The sequence below is a fragment of the Chamaea fasciata genome, unplaced genomic scaffold (genome assembly GCF_029207755.1).
Source record: "Chamaea fasciata isolate MVZ Bird 193981 ecotype frontalis unplaced genomic scaffold, bChaFas1.0.hap1 SCAF_7, whole genome shotgun sequence".
Taxonomy (NCBI): domain Eukaryota; kingdom Metazoa; phylum Chordata; class Aves; order Passeriformes; family Sylviidae; genus Chamaea; species Chamaea fasciata.
The window spans coordinates 26,152,282-26,171,291 of NW_027094092.1; the positions used below are offsets into that span (position 1 = coordinate 26,152,282).

Sequence of the window (19,010 nt, forward strand, 5' to 3'; positions counted from 1 at the left end):
ACCCACAAAAAACATCCAACCAACCAAAAAACCAGCCCAAAACCTGACAAACCAACAAGACATTTACACTGCAGATAGTAATGAGGTCTTCTCTCAGTCTTCTTCTCCAGGCTGAACAGACCAAGCGACCTCAGCCACTCCGCTTACAGCTTCCCCTCAAGGCTTTTCAAGGTCTTCAATGCCCTTGTTTGGACACTCTCTCACAGCTTAATATCTTTCTTGTCACCTTGTAACATCCAAAACCACACAGAGGACTCGAGGTGAGGCCACTCCAGTGCAGAGCAGAGCGGCACAATCCCCTCCCTTGCCTGGCTGGCGATGCTGTCCCTGATGCTCCACAGGACAGGGCTGGCCCTCGTGGGTTGGCCCTGGCACTGCTGGCTCATGTTCAACTTGTCACAGACCCCCAGGTCCCTTTCCACAGCACTGTTCTCTGAACAACATGTGCTTTTCTCTAAACATGCAGTGTGCCATCATCCCAGTCACAAACCTGTCCCAAAGGTTGCTGCTTGTCTCAGCACCATCTTGCAAATAAAAAACACAAGCCAAATTAATAAAATATGCTTTTAATGTGGTCTGCCCTGAAGATGTCAGGCTCAAACACTTCAAGTTCTTTCTCAGGGCAACAAGCACCATGTTTATTATCATTTTAGCACCTTCTTCTTTGTGGCTGCCCATGCTCTGTACCTTATAACGATTCATACTCCATTGTTGTAACTGAATTGCAATGATTTGCTGCAGTGAAATTCTTCGGAGAAAAAGTTCTTCTTCAGTCTTTTTTGTTCACCTGAGATTACCATTTAGTGGGGTTGAGCAGGAATGCTTTGAAGCCTGCTGGCTAATTCTGAAGGACCTTCAGTCTCTCTTAAGGGACTTACAAGCACCCTCTCTTGTCTGACATTATTTCCTTATCTGCCTTTTCCGTGCCACTGCTGTGCGCAAGGCCTGTATAATGAGGTCTTCATTATTGAGGATGTTGTATTCTCCCAGCTGCACCAGGCGGTCATATGCCTTCTCAGAGTATTGCAGGGAATATGTGGAATATGGGGAACAGCAGCCGTAGAGATCAACTTTGCCATCTTCCATCTCTGACTCTGAGCGCTTCTGGCCTAGGAGGAAGGGGTGAGCAATCACTGCTGAGAGAAACCCCTCTGGTCATAAACAAGCAAACTCTTAACAGAAGAAAGAAGGAAAGGAGGTGTCCCTCCACAGAGAGAGTTCACAGTGCAAATTACTCATTTGACTTTAATTTTTTTTAAAAAAACAAATATTTCTTATTCAAATTGACAGCTCAGTCACTGGCACAAATGCAAACCAGTGGCTTCATAGAATGAGGGAAGAAAAAAGGGTGATTTTTCTTACATGGGTCTGCACTGTAGTTCTTACCTGTACCTGAAGGTACCTTCAGTATGTATCTATGGATGTACACATTGGTAGATACATCAAAGTTACCTGAAAACTAATTACCTGTAAGATAACTAGCTTAGAGACAGCACAGCGCTGGCATCAAATCTCATGTGGCTGAAAAAATTAAATTTAAGCAACAGAAACATTTGATGTACTGAAAAGAATCAACAGTGAAGTCCAAGAGTTAGAGTATTAAATATATTCCTATTAATAGGCTGTCCATGATATAAACCTTCTTTTAACATGTTTGAGTACTTGCCTGGTGCTTTGTATTTTTGGAAGGTATCATTAACCAGTGGGAAAAATAGCAGTACTGGTGCTCCTGGAGTCTCAGCACCATCAAAGAGGTAACACTCTTTCAGGTTTTTCCTGTCTTCTTCACTCAAGTCTACCCTGGGAAAAATGATTCCCTGCTCAGAGCAGTACTTGCAGGTCTGGTCCAAAGCCTGGATCAAGGAACAGAGCAGTACTAAGGCTTAAAATAGAATTTTAAGACTCAGGATTTCTCAGAGTACAGTAATAAAGTAGACATTTTCTAAGCTGCTTGTGCAAAAGCTCTTAACCCCTAGTCAAAAACACTGTGTCACTGGACAGTTTTTTGGTTTGCTGATTTTTTTTTGTCTCTGAGTCTTAGCACAATACAGTTTGTCGTACAAGAAAAACAGATGAGACTACCTGCAGCCTATAAAAGATTTATCACACTTCATCTTTAAGCTGAAAATGCTAAAGGTTAAGACTTTTAGTGGGACCAATATAAAAAGCATCTAAGTGTTAAAAAATTATAGGTATACACATACTGAAAGAAATAAAGACTGTTTCAATTACTCTCACCTGTATCTGGGATCCTGCACTGTAATTTAAATGCAGGATGACGTCCACCTTTCTCTCTGGTTTTAAAAGTGGCATGACACTTGTGTTGATGAAAAATCCAGTATCTACCAGAGACAGGAATTCATCTGATTGTGTCAGCTGGTTGGGAAATGTGTCTAACACAGTATCTGAAAGAAAAAAAATTCTTGCTGTAAGTGCAATACTGTGAAACCTGTTGGCCTGTTTTTCCACCCTAACACCATATCCACAGAGCCTTAACTGGTTACGGTCCTTGGGGAAGGGAGATTTGCCATATCCCTTCTCTTCTGCCCTGTCAGCTACAGTCACATGCAGTTTCGGATGTGCAGTAACAACATTCATGGAGGAGGTTTACTGTGTCTCCTCACCGAGTGTGTCTTTAAAGAGAGGAAGGACCTGGTGGCCCAGCCTCTGGAGGGGGGTGCCACCTACAAACCACTGACACATAGCTCAACACCACGCCATGCTATGTCCTGCAGCATGTCCAATCATAGATTGATCTAAAAGAGGTTCTGCCCAAACCTGGCCTCCAACCTCAGAGAACGGGTTTAATATCAAATCCGGGGGGTTGTTTCATTCAGTTTGTCTATTCTCTCCCCAGGACCAGAGGTCTGCTGTTACCTTTCCACCTGCAGAAGTGTGTGTTCTCCAGGTAGTCATTGTGCATCTGGAGGCCCTTGAGGAAGTTGTGCTCCTGGGCGATGCAGACGCGGTCGGTGAGGACGGCGCGCAGGGCGCTGCCCAGGGGCCCGGGCGGCGTGAACAGCCGTGTCCGCAGCTCCTGCGGCTTCTCCGGCAGCAGCGGCTCCTCCTCTGCCCGGGGAAAAGATGATAAATCCCACCTGCCCAGGGAAGGGACAGCCCTCAAGAAGTCGAGGTAAGTAATAAACCCTGACACTTTCTCTTTTTAAAAGGACCAACAAGAGTAAGTGACCAAACGAAACAGAAAATAAAAAACTTCTCTTGCTAGACAAATACCTTTTCCATACACATTCTGGGCTTGGATAAAAACCCCCAAGATACAGTGTCAAACAGCAAAAAAAGTCTGCTCCAGACATACACGCATTTGTGGAACAGATTGAATGCAGGTAAAAAAATGCTTTGTCCTTTGGTAAAGGACAGCTGTTGTGCTTCTTTGCATTACTGTAGCTCCCATTTGAAGCAGTCAAAATCATTTTGCTTTCTTAATAATTTACAGATCAATCTTATTATTTCTGAACAATTTAATCATCTTCCAACATCAGTGTTGACCCCTGATAGATCACAGGACAAGAGATTTTGAAATTATTCATTTGTACTGTGCAGTATGAGACATATAATTTCATTTAACAAATAATACACAGTGAAAAAGAAGTATGGTTGTGTACCGATATTGTCAATTTGGTCCCGGGTCCACCTGTGCCAGAAATCTTCTGATGAATGGGACAAATTCCAGATATATAACACGTTGAATGAAAATAAACTACTCCACACACCTGCAAAAGAAAAGGGCTTTCTAACTCAAACATGCACATTCCATGAATCTCAAACTGTTATGATGAGATGAAACTTGTGAAGTTTGTTTCTCATTATTTTGTTTTAAAAGCAAGATGTGCCATTTTTATTTGGCTTCTGGTTTTTAAACCCTATTTTTGGCATCCAGTTTTTGTCTTATGGTACTTAGGGATGGAGATCTTTGTGAATTAATATGGAATTTGAATTTTTAGGAAAAAATGAAGCTTGTATAATAAGAAAGGATGAAAGTTTGCTATCCAAGAGATTTGATGTGGAATTATATTGATAAGGGCATAATTACAACATCATTTTACAGCCTCAGCTTTTGCAGGATTCCCTTTTTGAGAATAAGCCTGCTAACACACCAAGGGATCAATTTTGACCGTGCATTTTTGAGCTTGGAAAGAAATTTCTTTGGTTATCCATTAGGGCACGAGTTCTCACTGTTTTTTTTCATTCAGAGAGTGCAAATGTGTGACACTCCATCACAGACTGAGGCTAAAATAGTACACTGTCTCCTTCCTGCTCAGTGGAGTGGCCAGTCAAAGAGAAGTTTGCTTGTGAAATCAGTCACAGGCTGACAGCTTTTCTCTTTGTCAGGAAAACACATATCCATGCTCAGCTTCAGACAACAGCAAAAATATTTTGAGGATGGCTGTGTTGTTTTCCCCCCAATCTTGCCCAGGCAGAGTGGAAACTGGAGCCAGTGACATGTGGCCTAGTACTCTCTGGAGCAGGAGGGCCTGGCATGCTCAAACACCCTGATGCAGTGGAGAATCAGCATGAAGGCTCATGTAAAATATTTATAGGGAGCATACAAAATACTGACTACCTGTGAGACAGGCAATAGGCTTGAAGTTCACCCTTCTGGGGTAGCATGAGCTGAACCATGGATACTCAGGGACCTCGATTTTATTGTTGTACTGGAAGCCATACTGTATTTTGATTCAAAACTAGGTTTAAAAGTGTAAATAACTATTTGACGGACCCTTTGAATTTTCTACTTTACCATAAACTGAATCCATTATAGTAAGTATTAATTCAGCAAAGAGATATTTATCCTCTCTGGAGATATTACTATGTTAGTCTTGATTCAATACTTTATTAGTGTGTAGATTATATAGCTCACATTAAAAACAACCAACCAACCAACAACAACAACAACAAACCCCCCACCAGAATAAAAAAAAAAACAAACAAACCAACTTCCCCTCCCCAAACAAGCAATAAAATCATTTGTTGTTTTTAATAGCTTACCTTCCAAGAAGCAGATCCTGGATTCAGGGACCTTCTTCATCAATCGTCCCATGAAGAACTCACTGCCAAAATCCTCAGTGCGAACAAAAACTCCGTATTTTTGCAATCCCACCTCATATGGGGTGAATTCCACCCATTCTGTAAAAAAGAACGCAAAGAAGAGAACAATGTTTTATTACAGCCCTCAAAATAATTTTTCAGTCTAATATTTTGGACCAACAGCAATGAGTTACAAGCATGCTACAAATGGAAACTCATGACCATGGAATGGCTTTGGAATATTTTTGAGTCTGTTGCATAGTTGGTCAAACTTTTACCTGACCACAAGAATATGATATGAATATACATCAGCTGAGACTCTGGTCTTCAAATAAGAGGGGGTTTTTAGGCTGTCTAAAAAGACTGTTCCACAATTTACCACCTTAAATATTAAGACAAATGACTCTCAGAAGTCTCATAATTACCTTTGAAATCCAGAGTGCTGTAGTTGTTCTTGACATTGATCGCAGTGTAGATAGGAAGTGGGTTCTGACCACGATCAATGGCCCGTTGCTGATCAGAGAGTCTGTGGTTGTCTTTCTGTGATTCCAGAAATATGGTTATACTGAGACAAAAATAAGCATGGCAATATTTTCTCTGTATCTAAGCATGCAGGGCAGAAAAATTCCTGCCTCTAATGTATAATGTGTGCTCAGCTTATCTTCAGAAATGTTCCATATTTTTCAAAATCCGCATAAGCATTCTGTTACTGAAATACCTGCAGCCATCCAAGCTGATGCCAGATTATTTGATGATGCATTAAGATGAAAATGGAAAGAAATAATAAAGAGCAGAAAGCAATACTTTTGATATGAAACACATTATTGTACTGTGCTGGAGCTTAATGGAGGACCTCACAACTTTCAAAATTCTGCAGGTCCTTTTGTTAACACCTCTCAATGGGCATGCGTAATGTCTGCAATTTTGTTATTTCTAAACAAGTAACTTGCAGAATATGAAAAGCAATTCTTAAACTGTAATACTGTTTCAAAATGCTAGTCTTGGAGTTTTCTCACAAAAACATATTCAAAATTTCACAAGCAAGAATGCTGATTTCCACCATGAATGACTATCTACAAGGCTGGCACCAAATGTTTTGGAAATGGCTGTGCATTTGCTTGCACAGTCTCATAACCAACTGCTTTTCTCAGAGCCAATAGAAAAATATCTTCTCCAGAAATAAACTTTCAGAAAATGGCAAGCCACTGTAAATGCTGCTTTATACTGTACCCCATCATGCAAAAAAGATTCCAGGACAAGCCCCCAGAGATCTATAAAAGATGTTTTGCGGCCCTCTCTTTTCCGTTGGCACAGCTGTTTTTTGTAATACTTCAAATATTCCAAGGAAAAGGAATTTATTTTGCATTTTGTCATGTGTTTTCGAGCCTCACTGATTTGCTTGTCGAGATCCTTTTGTGACCAATCAGCATCTCTGTACAAGTTTGACATGGTCCTAGGAAGAGGAAATACATATTGAAGAGGCAAGAAAAGCACACCAAGGTTTGAAGTAGGCAATAGCTACATTTTATACTTCTGTTTTGAGTTCTTGATTCAAAATTAAGGTTCCTGTCTTCAGTTCCCTATGAAACTGTCATGTTACCTTTGAAGTCACAGTCATTACCCCTGTCAAAACAGCTGGAACAATTTTCCATAAACCATTCGTAGAAAAACACTTGCTTTCATGTAGTTGCAAATTATGTGACTTTCCCCCATGAAAAGACTTTATTCTGTCAATTTTGGAAGAAGATCAAGCAGCAGGACTGCTGAGAAGTTATTACAGGTAAACTACTGTACACCAGCCCCAGCCTCCTTCAGCACATTGGTGTCATCAGGGAGACTCCAGCCAAGGGCTGCCCAGTCCCACTCACCATGTAGTGCCAGACAAGCCAGTCAGGTAGGTGGCACAGTCCAAGACATTGAGCTTCTTGAGCCCTCTCAGGCTGCCATAGAGTGCAGTCAAGGATCTCATCCCTCCTCCTGTGGTCATGATGGCTACCACTGGGGCCTGTGGGACAGCACAGGGACAGAAAGGGCCAGCGTCACACAGCAGCTGCACCTGACCCCGGCCCTCAACAGAGACCTCCTGATACATACAGCCTGATAGCACCGTGTGTGCCCAGGCACAGACTTCTTTCTAAATGATTTCTACTGAAATAAAACCTATCATCTATTTTATAAAGGAGAACAGAAATATTTTTTGCTTAGATATCTGACACTTGTCTCCAATGTGTTCAACATAGATGTTTGGTATGAAACAAATAAAAATGCATTAATTCAAACCAAAGGAGGCAGTAAGAGAGAAAAAAAAATAGTTGAAAAAGCAGGAATTAAAAAGAAATCTCATAGGTTGAAGAGAGGAGGGACTATCAACAAGGATAACAATAATAGGGTAAAGAGTGTGGAAGAAGCCATTCCTATATAAGGAATATCTGATCTGGCTTCCAAGGAAGGTATAACAGGAAAAGGGTTAAACCCATGATTGCAACTGCAAAGGACACAAACAGCAGGGTGAATTTAGAGGTACAGGGCACTATTTGAGGTATACATAAGTTTTAAGATGAGGAAAGATAAGAAAAAATTTTAACTGAAGAAAAAGAGGTTGTATTATGCCATTATGCTCTCACTGCTAAGCACTGGTGAGATGTTTTAAATGTTTTTCCTACAGACCTCATGGTCCAGCAGAGCCTGTTCCAGCTGCAGAACATTCTTCAGAGCAGGAATGACGTAATTCTTCCTTTTGCAGAGAAAGTCTTGCTCCTGTACACAGAGGTCAAATCCTAAACGCACATCAAGGCGGTCTGGGCTGAAGCAGAGGTCAGGAAAAAAGAATATTCCATTTTATTATTGGTAGACAAGCACAGCATTCCCAACCCAATAAAATGAACCTGATCCACAAAATACTACATTTACATGCGGTCCCTTTTCTACACTCCCAAGTAAGTACATAATGCTGCATGAAAGAAGGATAGAAAAAAATGACTGATAAATTTCTAAGCAGCCATCAAAATAAAACCGAAGGAAAGACATTCCTGCAACTAATTTCTGAGATATCTGCTATCTGGATTCTCTCATATTTTAGTGAACTGAGAGCTATAGGAAAAACTTCTCACACTTTCTTGAATTAGGCAGAAATTTTTCCTACTTCATAATCAACAATGCCAGGTGATTGATTGGCTGCACTCTTGCCCAGTGTTAAACAAAAGGTAAAAGACTGCACTGAGCTTAACACTGGGTAGCATAATTGACTTGTAATATTATTTTTTCTATTTTATGCATATTTTTTCATTATTCATGTCTCAGTATAGGTTATCTACATGTATTACACCATACTACATGAAGTTGCTTCCAGCTCATGTGAATCCCACATCACCTGGTCACACCACCTATGGTCCTGCTGTGAGTGTTTCCTCCCCAGTAAACAGCCTAGGGTGAAATGAGTTCAGCTAAGTAAAAGTTAACCTCCAAGAGTGAACAAGTATCTTACCAGTCTTCTGCCTTTGCATATAAATCGAATCTTTTTCCCTGAAAAGCAAGAATGTGAACAATGTGAGTGCTGACAACCTGCTTCTTCCCTGCAGCCTGAGGTGGAATTTTATCTTGTGCCATCCTAGCAATGTAGGTACAAATCAGGAGCTCTGAATAATCAGGAGGTCAAATAATCCAGCAGCCAATGCAAAATGACTGTAGTGTTTTACTAAAAGGGAAGTTGTTCAATAATTTTTAATGTTTTCTAGTAAATCTAATATCTGTGCACAACTGTTGTTCACTGAGCAATGATAATGTACACCTTACCCATCTCTACTAGCAGTACCTCTTAGGCATCCAGCCAGGACTATGATTCTAACAGCAGCATTTGTTTCCCCCTTTCTGTGGCTTACACCTCCCAACAGTCATGATCCTTTCATTCTACATGGATTTTTTTTTTAACCATGAGGCTAAAAGTGCTTTGTAAAGCGTGGTCAGCATCAACAGGAGTCTGACGCTACTGCAGCCAGTTCAGGTGCCCCGCTGGTGTGCAAGAAGGGGAGGAGCAGCGCTTCAACATGAAGTGTGAAGCAAGAGCAGGATGGAGTAGCAAGAAGCCCCACATCTATTCAAACAGAGCAAGGCACAACCCAGCCTAATTGCTGAAAGACCTACCACGGTTAGGCTGTGGTATTTTTGTCTGCAGGCTTTCATTGTCAGAAAGTACCGTGTTAATCATCGGGGGATGTAGACTTCCACATCCAGGTTTCTCAGGCTCTCCCACAAAAAAGCAGGCACTCACCTCTGCTAAGATCATGTTTTCTCCACTTGGAATGGAATGAAGTTCCACATTTGGAGAGCCTGTATCATGCACACGTGAGTGCTGAAAAAATACAAGTAAACCCAGGTTTATATTGTAAGGAATGTCACTCTCGGCCAACAATGCAAATTAATGTTACTATTTATGGTGTCTAATATTTTACATGCCATTATTATGTTTTTTAAAGCTCAGTTGTAACATACTGAGGAGGGAGGTTGTTTCTTCCCCGGTAGTGTAACATCCAGCCTTGGCTGCTTGTATCTGGCATAGTGGAATTTGGCAGGAGAGGAGGAGCTGAACACCAGATTAGATCCCAGCACAATGTCCTGGGTGCCTTCGTAAGAGCCTCGCACTTTAAAGGAAAATTCTTTTTCTAAGGAAATGACATAAAAGCAGACACAGATTAGTTTTTTCATCAAAATTGGTAACTGGTAAAAATTCTTACAGAATCTATCACAAGGCTGTTCTCATGTTTTGGATTTGTTGGGTTTTTTTAATTCTTACATTAAGCAAATTGTGTTCATAATATTATTATTAGCACATAAGTTATAAATAGCTGATGGAAAAATAACCTTACTTGATTTCTTCTCCTTTTTCTTCTTCTCAACCACTTGAACTTCTAAGCAGCAGATTTTGCGAGACTGTAAGAGATGTGAAGAGTAAAATACATCATGGCAGGGAACTTTCCAATCTGACATTCTGTTTCCTAGTCTAAATGGGACACAATCAGGGCAAGTCAGGAGTGCAGTGTGGATGAACAGGGCTTGCAGAAGGGAGAAGATGAGGACAAAGTGAAAATCAGTACTTTCAGGATCCCAGAGATGTGAGGATTGTTTTAAACAGAATTCATGAGCAAGCAAAGATAATAAATAAGAAAATGTCAGGGATGGGAAGTCCCTGTGTAAAAAGCACAGTTATGAGTGTGGGAAATTATATGTGCATGGGACAGGACAAACCCTCTCACTTCAGCAATATGGGAATGTGGGAGGAGTGATGTCTAAGGAAGAATTCACTGCTGCACTGATGTCTCAGATCTAAACCACTTCCATGTGTTTCCTTTGCAACAGCAATGGGGTGTTGGGATGGGGGATTTCCATGCTATTCCAGCCACAGCGTCTCCAGAGGTGCCATCCACAAGGATGTGTCATGATGAAATGGGAAATGGCAATGTTTCAGTGCTGGCTGTCTCAGTCGAGGGGTATGGTGTCCTAATGACTGTGAGTCAAGTGAAACACACGTGGCAACAGGACAAGACAGGTGATGAAATACAACACTCACCACTACCACTCCATTAGTAATGATGGTTTCAGGAGGGCCTGAACTAGTAAACAGAAAGAAAAATGCATTTACAATAACTCATTAAAATTGCAGTATAGTTCATGAGCCCCACCCTTCTCCTGATTTTCCTCTTGCATATTTTTACATGCATATTGGATTTGAAAGAAAAGTCCCAGGAGACTCGTTGTACAAGTTTCCTCACTCTGCTATGTCAGGGCACAATTGTCATCCTACTGGCTCATCCAGTCCTGGAACTCAACAAAAAAAAAGCCAAAGGTGCTCTGAGGCCAAACCATGTAGCGATTTTATGCTGAGTCCCAAGGTGAGGCCAAGGATGGTTTCATGGAATCCAATTTTTAAAAAAATCGCACTTTGTTGGACGATGGAACAATAAAGACTGTGGATCAGAAATCCAGTGCATTATTCCATGTTGTGTTTTGAAGGGAGATGGACCCTCTTGCTGATCTCAAACACAAGTGCATAACAAACCGGCAACATTCTGGCCTTAAATAATGTTCACTGTATTGGAGAAAGAAAAGGTTTTAGGGTGTTCTCCCTGTTTGTGAGAGTTTGTGGGAAGTTCATGAGAGGTCATCCTGGCATTCACCCATTTGTTGACAAAGCTCATAGCACAGATTCTTTGGGAATGATGCACTCTGAACAATGAGACTAGATTATTTCATGTCTCTGAATTACTTTTTTTTTTTGTTCCAGATAATGTTGCATTTAATGTTTACTCACATATTATCCAGGGCAAATCCCACCTCCAACTCCTCTTGTCTCTGTAAAATAAAGAAAGGAAAATGATTTAGGTACTAGTTTGCTGGCTGTTCTCATAATGCAAATTCTCATTCTCACAATCTGGGTATGCATGCACTGTTTGTGACCAGCAGAGCATTTACAATAGAGGCACTCACCACCTCACATCTGTGTGTCCTGAGCCTCAAGATTCTCTGCTGATAGAAAGCTTGTGGATGGCTGTCACAGCAGTTTTTAACACAGAAATTGTTTGGTTTGCCTGCTTCTGCTGGGGCCTAAGGGACAGACTTAGGAGGATATGTTGTCTTATTCTGAGTCTGCCAGCTCAGACCTGCTGAAGCGGAGAGTGAAAGCCTTCTTGTGTCAGGAAGAGAAATGATGAGATGCAAGGCAGTTATGGAAGAGGAAAACCTCTTTGCCTGGCAACAAGTTGAGGGCTTTGGGATAGAGGTAAATCTGACATTAAGGCCTGGTCTGTGAAGCAGTGAGTAATCCTCAGGGGAAAGAAAGCACAGGAAAGAGGAAAACAAAAGTGGAGACAGAAGGGATGATGAACAGTGAAGTGAGATCATGCTGTAGGCTACTTAGTTGCTCAAATTACCCACTGAATTAAAGACACCAAAAAGTTAATAATATAGGACAAAAGAGTTTACAAAGGCTTGAAGAGTTGAGCTCTAACTGGTGTAGCTGTGCAAACACAAAAAGAAACGGTTTGGACATGGACAAGCCACTGTAAACACTCAAAGTGATCAGCTGGGTTACAACTAGCCAAAGTTTTAATTTCACCAGAGCTTAGTGGAAGTCCACACACTGCTCCTTTGATATTTTGCAAGGAATGAAATTGTCAAATAAGGCATTTAAAGACAAGGAAGAGCAGTGTGGAGTTGGGTGTGTGTAGATAAGGTAATTGCTCAACTGAGTGGCGCACAACAGATGCACAAGAAACCAGAAGGAAACTAGGAAAGGAGAATGATAGACAGGACACACTGGGAGATGGGATGTACAACTTGCAGTCTCCCTGGACATTCAAGATAGGATTATATCTTGCTGCCAAGCTGAGTGGCATGACTTAGACTGTATTTAAACACCCATGCCACATTCCATAATTAGCAACTAGTTTGGTTTGACATTTAGTTCTGATCACAGAGTTTTTACTTCCTAATTAATAGGTTTGTCATAATAGGTTATGACAAAAACATCAGTACTGCCATGGACACCCTCCTTGACCCTCGATGGGGGCAGGCTCAGCAAAGTGACAATTTTGCCAATAAACTTGAAATTTTCGAGCTTCTGTGGCCAACACCAAACCCTTCAGTGTGCCTACGGATCCAGGTGTGAAGAGGTTTTCCCGCATCAGAGTGAAAAAGAACTTATTTTTATGTGGCTAGGCAGCTGACACACAAGAAGAAAAAAAGGCAAAATTTTACTAATGACATTTCAAACAGAAAAGCTAACAAACATATTCTTGCCATGCTATTCCATATCTTATTTTGGACCTCACCTGAGAATCACATTTGAAGTGCATGAAGACTTCCTCTCCCAGGGAAAGTTTGGCTATGTCAAAGTACACTGTGAAGAGGTGGTCATCCTGAGTAACCACGTCCTTATCATAGAGTGCCAGCTCCAGCACATTCTGGGAAAGGAAGGAAAGGAATTTAGAAATGTGTCAGGTTTTATTTGAAGCAAGAGATCCTGGGGACAACTGTTTCAGTCAGCTGTTGTGAGAAGTGGGAGGACATAAAGAAAAAGAACAGGAAGGGAAGGAAGTGGAGAGGAAATAACTCCATGTCAGCACCTATGAGGTGGTATGAGAGGATATCACAGACATTTCAAATGCCATATTCTACCCATGGCTGAGAGAGACTGTCATCTTTCACGGCATGCAAAACCATCATGAGGGTGTGAGTTATTCTCACATCTTTCTGCATATTTCCTTGTCTTTTGAGAAAATAGCTTATGTCCCTCTGCAAAAGAATAAAACCTCTCAGTAGTTCCCTTGGTCAGTTACCAGATAAGTCCCAGTTCCGTACCTTGACCTGACTCTGGATCCTGAAGTAGAAGGTTTCATTCCAGACTGGATCTTTGCAATTCTTGATGGCTTTAGTCTGAAATTTGTCATTTGAAGCAGTTGGCAGCCACAGGCTCACGTAGCAGTCAGTCTGGCTCACTGTATTAAAAACACAAACACATCTGAAATGAGCATTTTCTCTGGAAGAAAGAATTAATTGAAGAAAAAGATGTTTTGTTTTCAAAGAGATATACTATGATACAAAATGGCATATTTGTTCAACATAAACAATACAATTTAGGTAGGAGGAATGGAGAAAAAGGAGAGGTGACATGATTCTTGTCTAAATAAATGTGATTAGAAATATAATAAATACATTCAACATGAAGAGTTTTCTCCTCCTTCTATGTCATCAAACAATCAGTTTAGCCAAGGATAAAAAAATCCAGAACAATTGCAGCAAGCATTAAGGAAACAAAGCGGTATCTTCTCTTTTAGCCAAACAGAACATGAAGAAAAAGCTTTCTGATTTCTGCATAAGTAAAGATACAATATTCTATTATATTTTGGTTCCAGGCCAGCAGAAGCCAGAGGAGCTACAAAATGTAACAACACCTGATGGGCCTTTATCTGGGAATGCTGGCACACAGAGAATTAGGATATGGCAGTTTAGATTACTTAGCATTGAGAAAACCTTGAATACAAGGTAAATTTGAGACAAGGCTTCTCACCTTTCAGTATTTACTCAATTAGTGTAACCATTTTGTATTCTTGGTTACATAAATGTACACCAGTGGAAAACATGGGATAGCTTTCCACATTTTTTACTTTCAACAGACTGCAGAGCTTTAGCTGCTCCCTTTGGGGACACAGAGAAATGTGTGTGATAGGCACAGCTGTGACCTTATGAAGTTACCTCTGCACAGAACAAGGGCTGATGTAGAGAAGAGCAACACACTCTATGTTCACTGCTTGAACCAGCACACCAACAACAAAACGTTCTCCATTCGTGGAAGAAATCTAGACAGCACTTATTTTTGGAGCAGGACTAGCTACTAGCCCATGGAGGGGAGCGGGACCTCCATGAGCTCCTCTGTAGAGCACTACAGATACTTACAGACATCTGCCTGGTGGATATTTCTTGCTCTTATGACTCTTACAGTCAGTAAGTAACACAGAGAGGATTCTATCTGCAGGGAAAAAACCAAACATACAAAAGACAGGAATGAATGCTGAAGTTAGATGGCATATTTAGAAGACAGAAGTGTTCAAGAGAGATAAACACCCAACTCAGGAACAATTTAGCTGAATTTTCTATTTGATTATTAAATGGCCAATACATTTATTTTCCTGCTAATGTCTAAATAATGTAGTAGACTGAAATACTTTTCTTCTGGGAGCATGATATGAGAATTTATCTTATTAGAGCGTTTATTTGTTTCTTATCCAAAATCTGGCTGCACAAAGTGCTAAGATTCAGTCCCAGCTTGGGAGAAACTTTATTATTTAAATTTCCAAGGTAGAAAATGAAGACATGCTTTAGACCTTTTTCAAGTGATAAAATTATTATTCTGGTGATTACCTTCTGTCCAGTCATTACATATATTTGGTCTCCTGGGCTATGAGATATGATCTTACCATATTCCTGCTCTTTTAAATGTATAGGACTCTGCAGAGTTAAAGGCTGACCTCTGATCCCCAAACTGATTTTATGATCTGAGAAAGAAATCACTTTGCTTTACACTTGCACCATGCTACTCACTATGCATGAGTTTTTTGTTTACAGGGATATAGCTGCCCTCTTGAGCTAAGGTCACCTCTGAATTTTTCTTGTGAGAAATTTCACTCTAGTTTTGAAGTATGCAAACTCTTCACATCTCAAGCTTCTTTGCACTGTTTTGCCTAAGAAGTGAAACAGTGCTTTACACCTGATGAGAAACTCTTGTTTTTTCTTGTGTCATCTCTCTTTCATACTAGCCTATGTTTCTGACCTCATGCATGGCTTCTTAGCCTCTCATATTGCTGTTCTGATCTCAGATTGGAGATATGAGCTCATATCCCCTCCCCCTTTACCATAAAATAAATAAATAACTTCCACATAACTAACTATTTCTACCATCATGGAGAGGGGGGAAAAGACACAACGTGCTGGAATATAGGAAAATTTTGCTCCAAAAGACCTAAAAGGCACTTAGCAGAACTACAGGGCCATGGACAGGTAAGGATTTCACCTACACTGCAAAATTACTATTAAAGACCATTGCCAGCCCTGAAGCAGCATTAGCATGACACTGACCTCATTAGAGCCACTGAGAAAGAAGTGTGACACGGGTACTGCAGGAAAGGAGAGAAAGACTCTTAGCTGGACTGTCTGAGCAGAACAATTTGGCATGTACTGTATTAATAATGTCCATTCATAAAGAGTGAAGCGCATCAGTGTTCATAGCCTTAATGGAATGTACGTCCATGTGGAGTCCCTCCAAATGTTTTAAACTGAGTGCATCAGTGCAGGCAGCCAGGGCTAATGAACACATTGTTGAGACTGGGTAATCAAAGTATCCTGCTCTGGGAAAACACACCAAGCAGGTCACTGGGTGTGCTGATCAAGGGTGTCAAACCACTGCTAAGAGTCCCAAGAGTAGCTGTGGATCAGACTACCAAGGGCACTTGAATTCATGTCTAAAACCTATCTCCTAGAGACACAGAAATGAGGCAGGTACAGAAAGTGCTCAGTAATTACAGAGCCAATAACTGATGCTGCCAGTGGCTGGCTTTGGAGAAGGCAATTCCTGGAAGGGCTCAACTGAGTTTCATGGATCAGATCCCCTGGAGCCACCTTCGTGGTGATCCCAATGTGCCAAGAAGGCAGTGCAGATTGAACAAAATACTCAGGCATGTGGATGTGCCCCGTCATGACCAAGGAGCCTTGGCTTAGACATCACAGAGCTATAAATAACAAATGACCAAAATCCTGTCAGTTTTGTGAGTTTTGCCTAAAAAATTTGAGATGTTTGGTGTGTTCTGAAACCCCTGAAGTGTAGAGAGTTTTATTGTAGGGTGTATTTCTCATCTTTGGGTTTTCCATTCAGCTAATCAGGAAAAGGTTGGCTGCTCCTCAAACTGCGAGCACAACACCTGCTGCTCAGCAACTGCACTCATCACAAAACAGAACTAGGGAGAGCTCCTAATTATTACTAAATGGCCTCAAACTAGAGAGAGGAAAGGTAAAAATATTTCTAGCACATCTAGTCCTCTCATTTCTTAGAGGAGAGATTTCATGTCTGAAGACTCTTGGAAATCGATTTGTTTTTACTAGAGGCCAGAAGAGGGGTTAATTCAGGAAATCAGGAGTTAAATATCCACTTTAAGATCTGCCATACTATTGTGAGAATAAATGGCATAATTTCCCAGTTCTTGCTATCTACACTGGCAGGAAACTTGTCATTGTGCTTTAGCAAGATTTGTAGAGAAAGCCTACTGAAACCCATCCTTTTAAAGATACTAGTCTTGTTTAAACAGAGATTGTTCCCCATGTGCCAAGGACAGGAAGCCACACTAGGAATTTAACATGAAGCAAGACTATCTAAGTGGAATGATCAAAGTGATAAGCAAGGCAGTGTCTCATGGAGGGAACTGAATGGGTTACAGTAGCTAATTAAGTTGTTTGGCAGATGCTGAACCCTATCTGCTTTCACCCAGCCTCCACCCAGCAGGAAAGTCCCCTTTACAGTTTCCTTCTGAAATTCTCCTTTGTGGTACCTTTGTAAGAGAAGTCCACTGTTTCCCATCAGGATTCAGCTGCATAGTTCTGTCTCCTTGTTGAGAAGTTTGAGCAGTCAGCTCCTGGAACAAGAAGTGCTAACGTTATCCCTGGAAAAAACATCATTTCTCTTGAAGGCAATCCTCTTCGGAAATTGAGAACTTCAGAGCCACAAGGACAGGGAGCCCATGGTCAGTGCTGGCTGTAGAGCCTTGGCAGGATCTGGGGTTTCCTCCGGTGCCCGGTGCCATTGCCTGGGCTGTGCTTGCCCCACTAAGCCTGAGCAGAGACGCAGCAGCCAGGTAAGGTCCGCCCTTCATGACACACGGGGAGGGGAAGCAGCTCCTGGCCCTGGCTGTTAAAGGAACAGCAAACCTGTCTCCCACAAACACACCCAGTCATTAATCTTCCACCTTGAAGTACACCTCCGTGTTATTTAATACTTATTCTAAAGTTGCATATAGGATGTGTCTCAAATTAATAAAGCCCCTAAATATTCAAAATGCTCCCCTTGTAAATAAGCTCTTACAAGTGGTTTTCATTTTCTTCCAGTAGTTTACTATAACTTTTAAAGTTTCAATATTGAGGTCTTGAAGCCTTGACTTCTTCATCCTGCATAGAGTCATTATAGTCAATGGTAGGTCAAGAAAGTAGTATCATCTTTGCAGAATAGGCAGCACAACTATTTGAGATCCCAGATGCCTTGCTTTGCACTGCGCCCTTCTTACCTGAGACAAAATGCCATCTTGGTCCATCGTGGTTGTGTCCACACTCACGTCCAGTGTTATCTGTGGCAATGCAATCTCACATCTCCCAGCCTCCACAGACACCAATAGTTCAAATGTCCCAGATGCAGGTGAGCAACTACTTTATAAACTGACTCAGAGCCCCACCTCTGACTGGTTTCTTTAAAACCAGTTACTCCCCTCCCATTTTCCTATGGTAGGAAGCTGAATCCTGTGGTCAAATAAGTAGGAAAAAAAATCTTTGCCTATATAGCAGGGGGAAGTACTGTGTTTGAGTCACTTAGTTCTATACTGGCCAATGGCAGGTTTAAAACTAAACATAAGAGAAGGATGCCCTCTTACCAGAGCACTGAATTTCCAATTTAACAAGACCTCAAAGCCCAAAGAAATACACACTCTGCAGTAAGATACAGCAAAAGTACATAAATTGAATTTAGGGTATCTGTGACAGTAAGTAGTTACAATAAAACAGCTAATGAGGGAAAAAAAAAAAAGAGGGAGATAGAGAGCACTATCACTCTCAGACTAACCTGGTTATTGCAAAAAACAGTTTAAGGCTTTCTGAACCACATGTCCCTACAATCCCAGGTCTAGTCATGCAGAGCAGCACACTCATGGTGGTTTATATCTACTCAGTCAAGGTCCAGCAGGGCTGGGTCTCTCCTCAAGTCATTGTTTTCTTTCCCTCTCCTTTCCTATGGTTTGTTATTATTATTTTTGTGTTTAGATGTAGAGTCCTGAAGCAATGACTTTCCTTAGCTTAGCTCCACACCCATCAATACTTCTGCACCGTTTTCCAGCTCAGCCTGACTCAGGCTGCAAACTAGCCGCATTTAAGTGCCTGTGTCTGACCTAATGAAACCTGCCAGCCAGGTGCAAAACTCAGCCCTGACCTCACGCTGCCCTCCCCAAAGTCCTTGGCACTCTTGTAACACAACTGCTGGGGCAGGACACCTGCTCCTGTCCACACACAGCTGACTGCTGTGCCATTGCAACTGGCACAGCTCACTGGAAGAGGATTAGAAAAGGCAGCCAAAGACTGTTGCATCATCAACAGATTATAACAGATAAAACTTTCTGGGGAAAGGGATTCTTTTGGCTTTCCTGCTTCCCCAGTATATCATCTCT

The 19,010-nt window shown here is 41.3% G+C and overlaps 1 protein-coding gene across 2 annotated transcripts; it reads right to left on the reverse strand.

Moving 5' to 3' along the window:
* Nucleotides 1-569: 569 nt before the first annotated feature.
* Nucleotides 570-18,456, reverse strand: LOC136292416 (cytosolic phospholipase A2 epsilon-like). Of its 2 annotated transcripts, XM_066188100.1 has the most exons (22): nt 18,413-18,456; nt 17,865-17,924; nt 17,136-17,219; nt 14,494-14,566; nt 13,399-13,535; nt 12,870-13,001; nt 11,351-11,391; nt 10,610-10,652; nt 9,909-9,972; nt 9,535-9,704; nt 9,314-9,394; nt 8,531-8,568; nt 7,714-7,849; nt 6,915-7,051; nt 6,277-6,499; nt 5,472-5,586; nt 5,008-5,145; nt 3,624-3,731; nt 2,878-3,069; nt 2,239-2,405; nt 1,667-1,853; nt 570-1,109 (listed from the first exon to the last, which is right to left on the reverse strand). In XM_066188100.1, the coding sequence occupies exons 2-22, from the start codon at nt 17,889-17,891 to the stop codon at nt 901-903; spliced, it is 2,502 nt and encodes an 833-aa protein (XP_066044197.1). In that variant the 5' UTR covers nt 17,892-17,924; nt 18,413-18,456; the 3' UTR covers nt 570-900. The 2 variants fall into 2 exon arrangements, with proteins under 2 accessions (XP_066044197.1, XP_066044196.1); XM_066188099.1 differs by lacking the exon at nt 18,413-18,456 and having other exon boundaries at nt 17,865-17,944.
* Nucleotides 18,457-19,010: the final 554 nt, after the last annotated feature.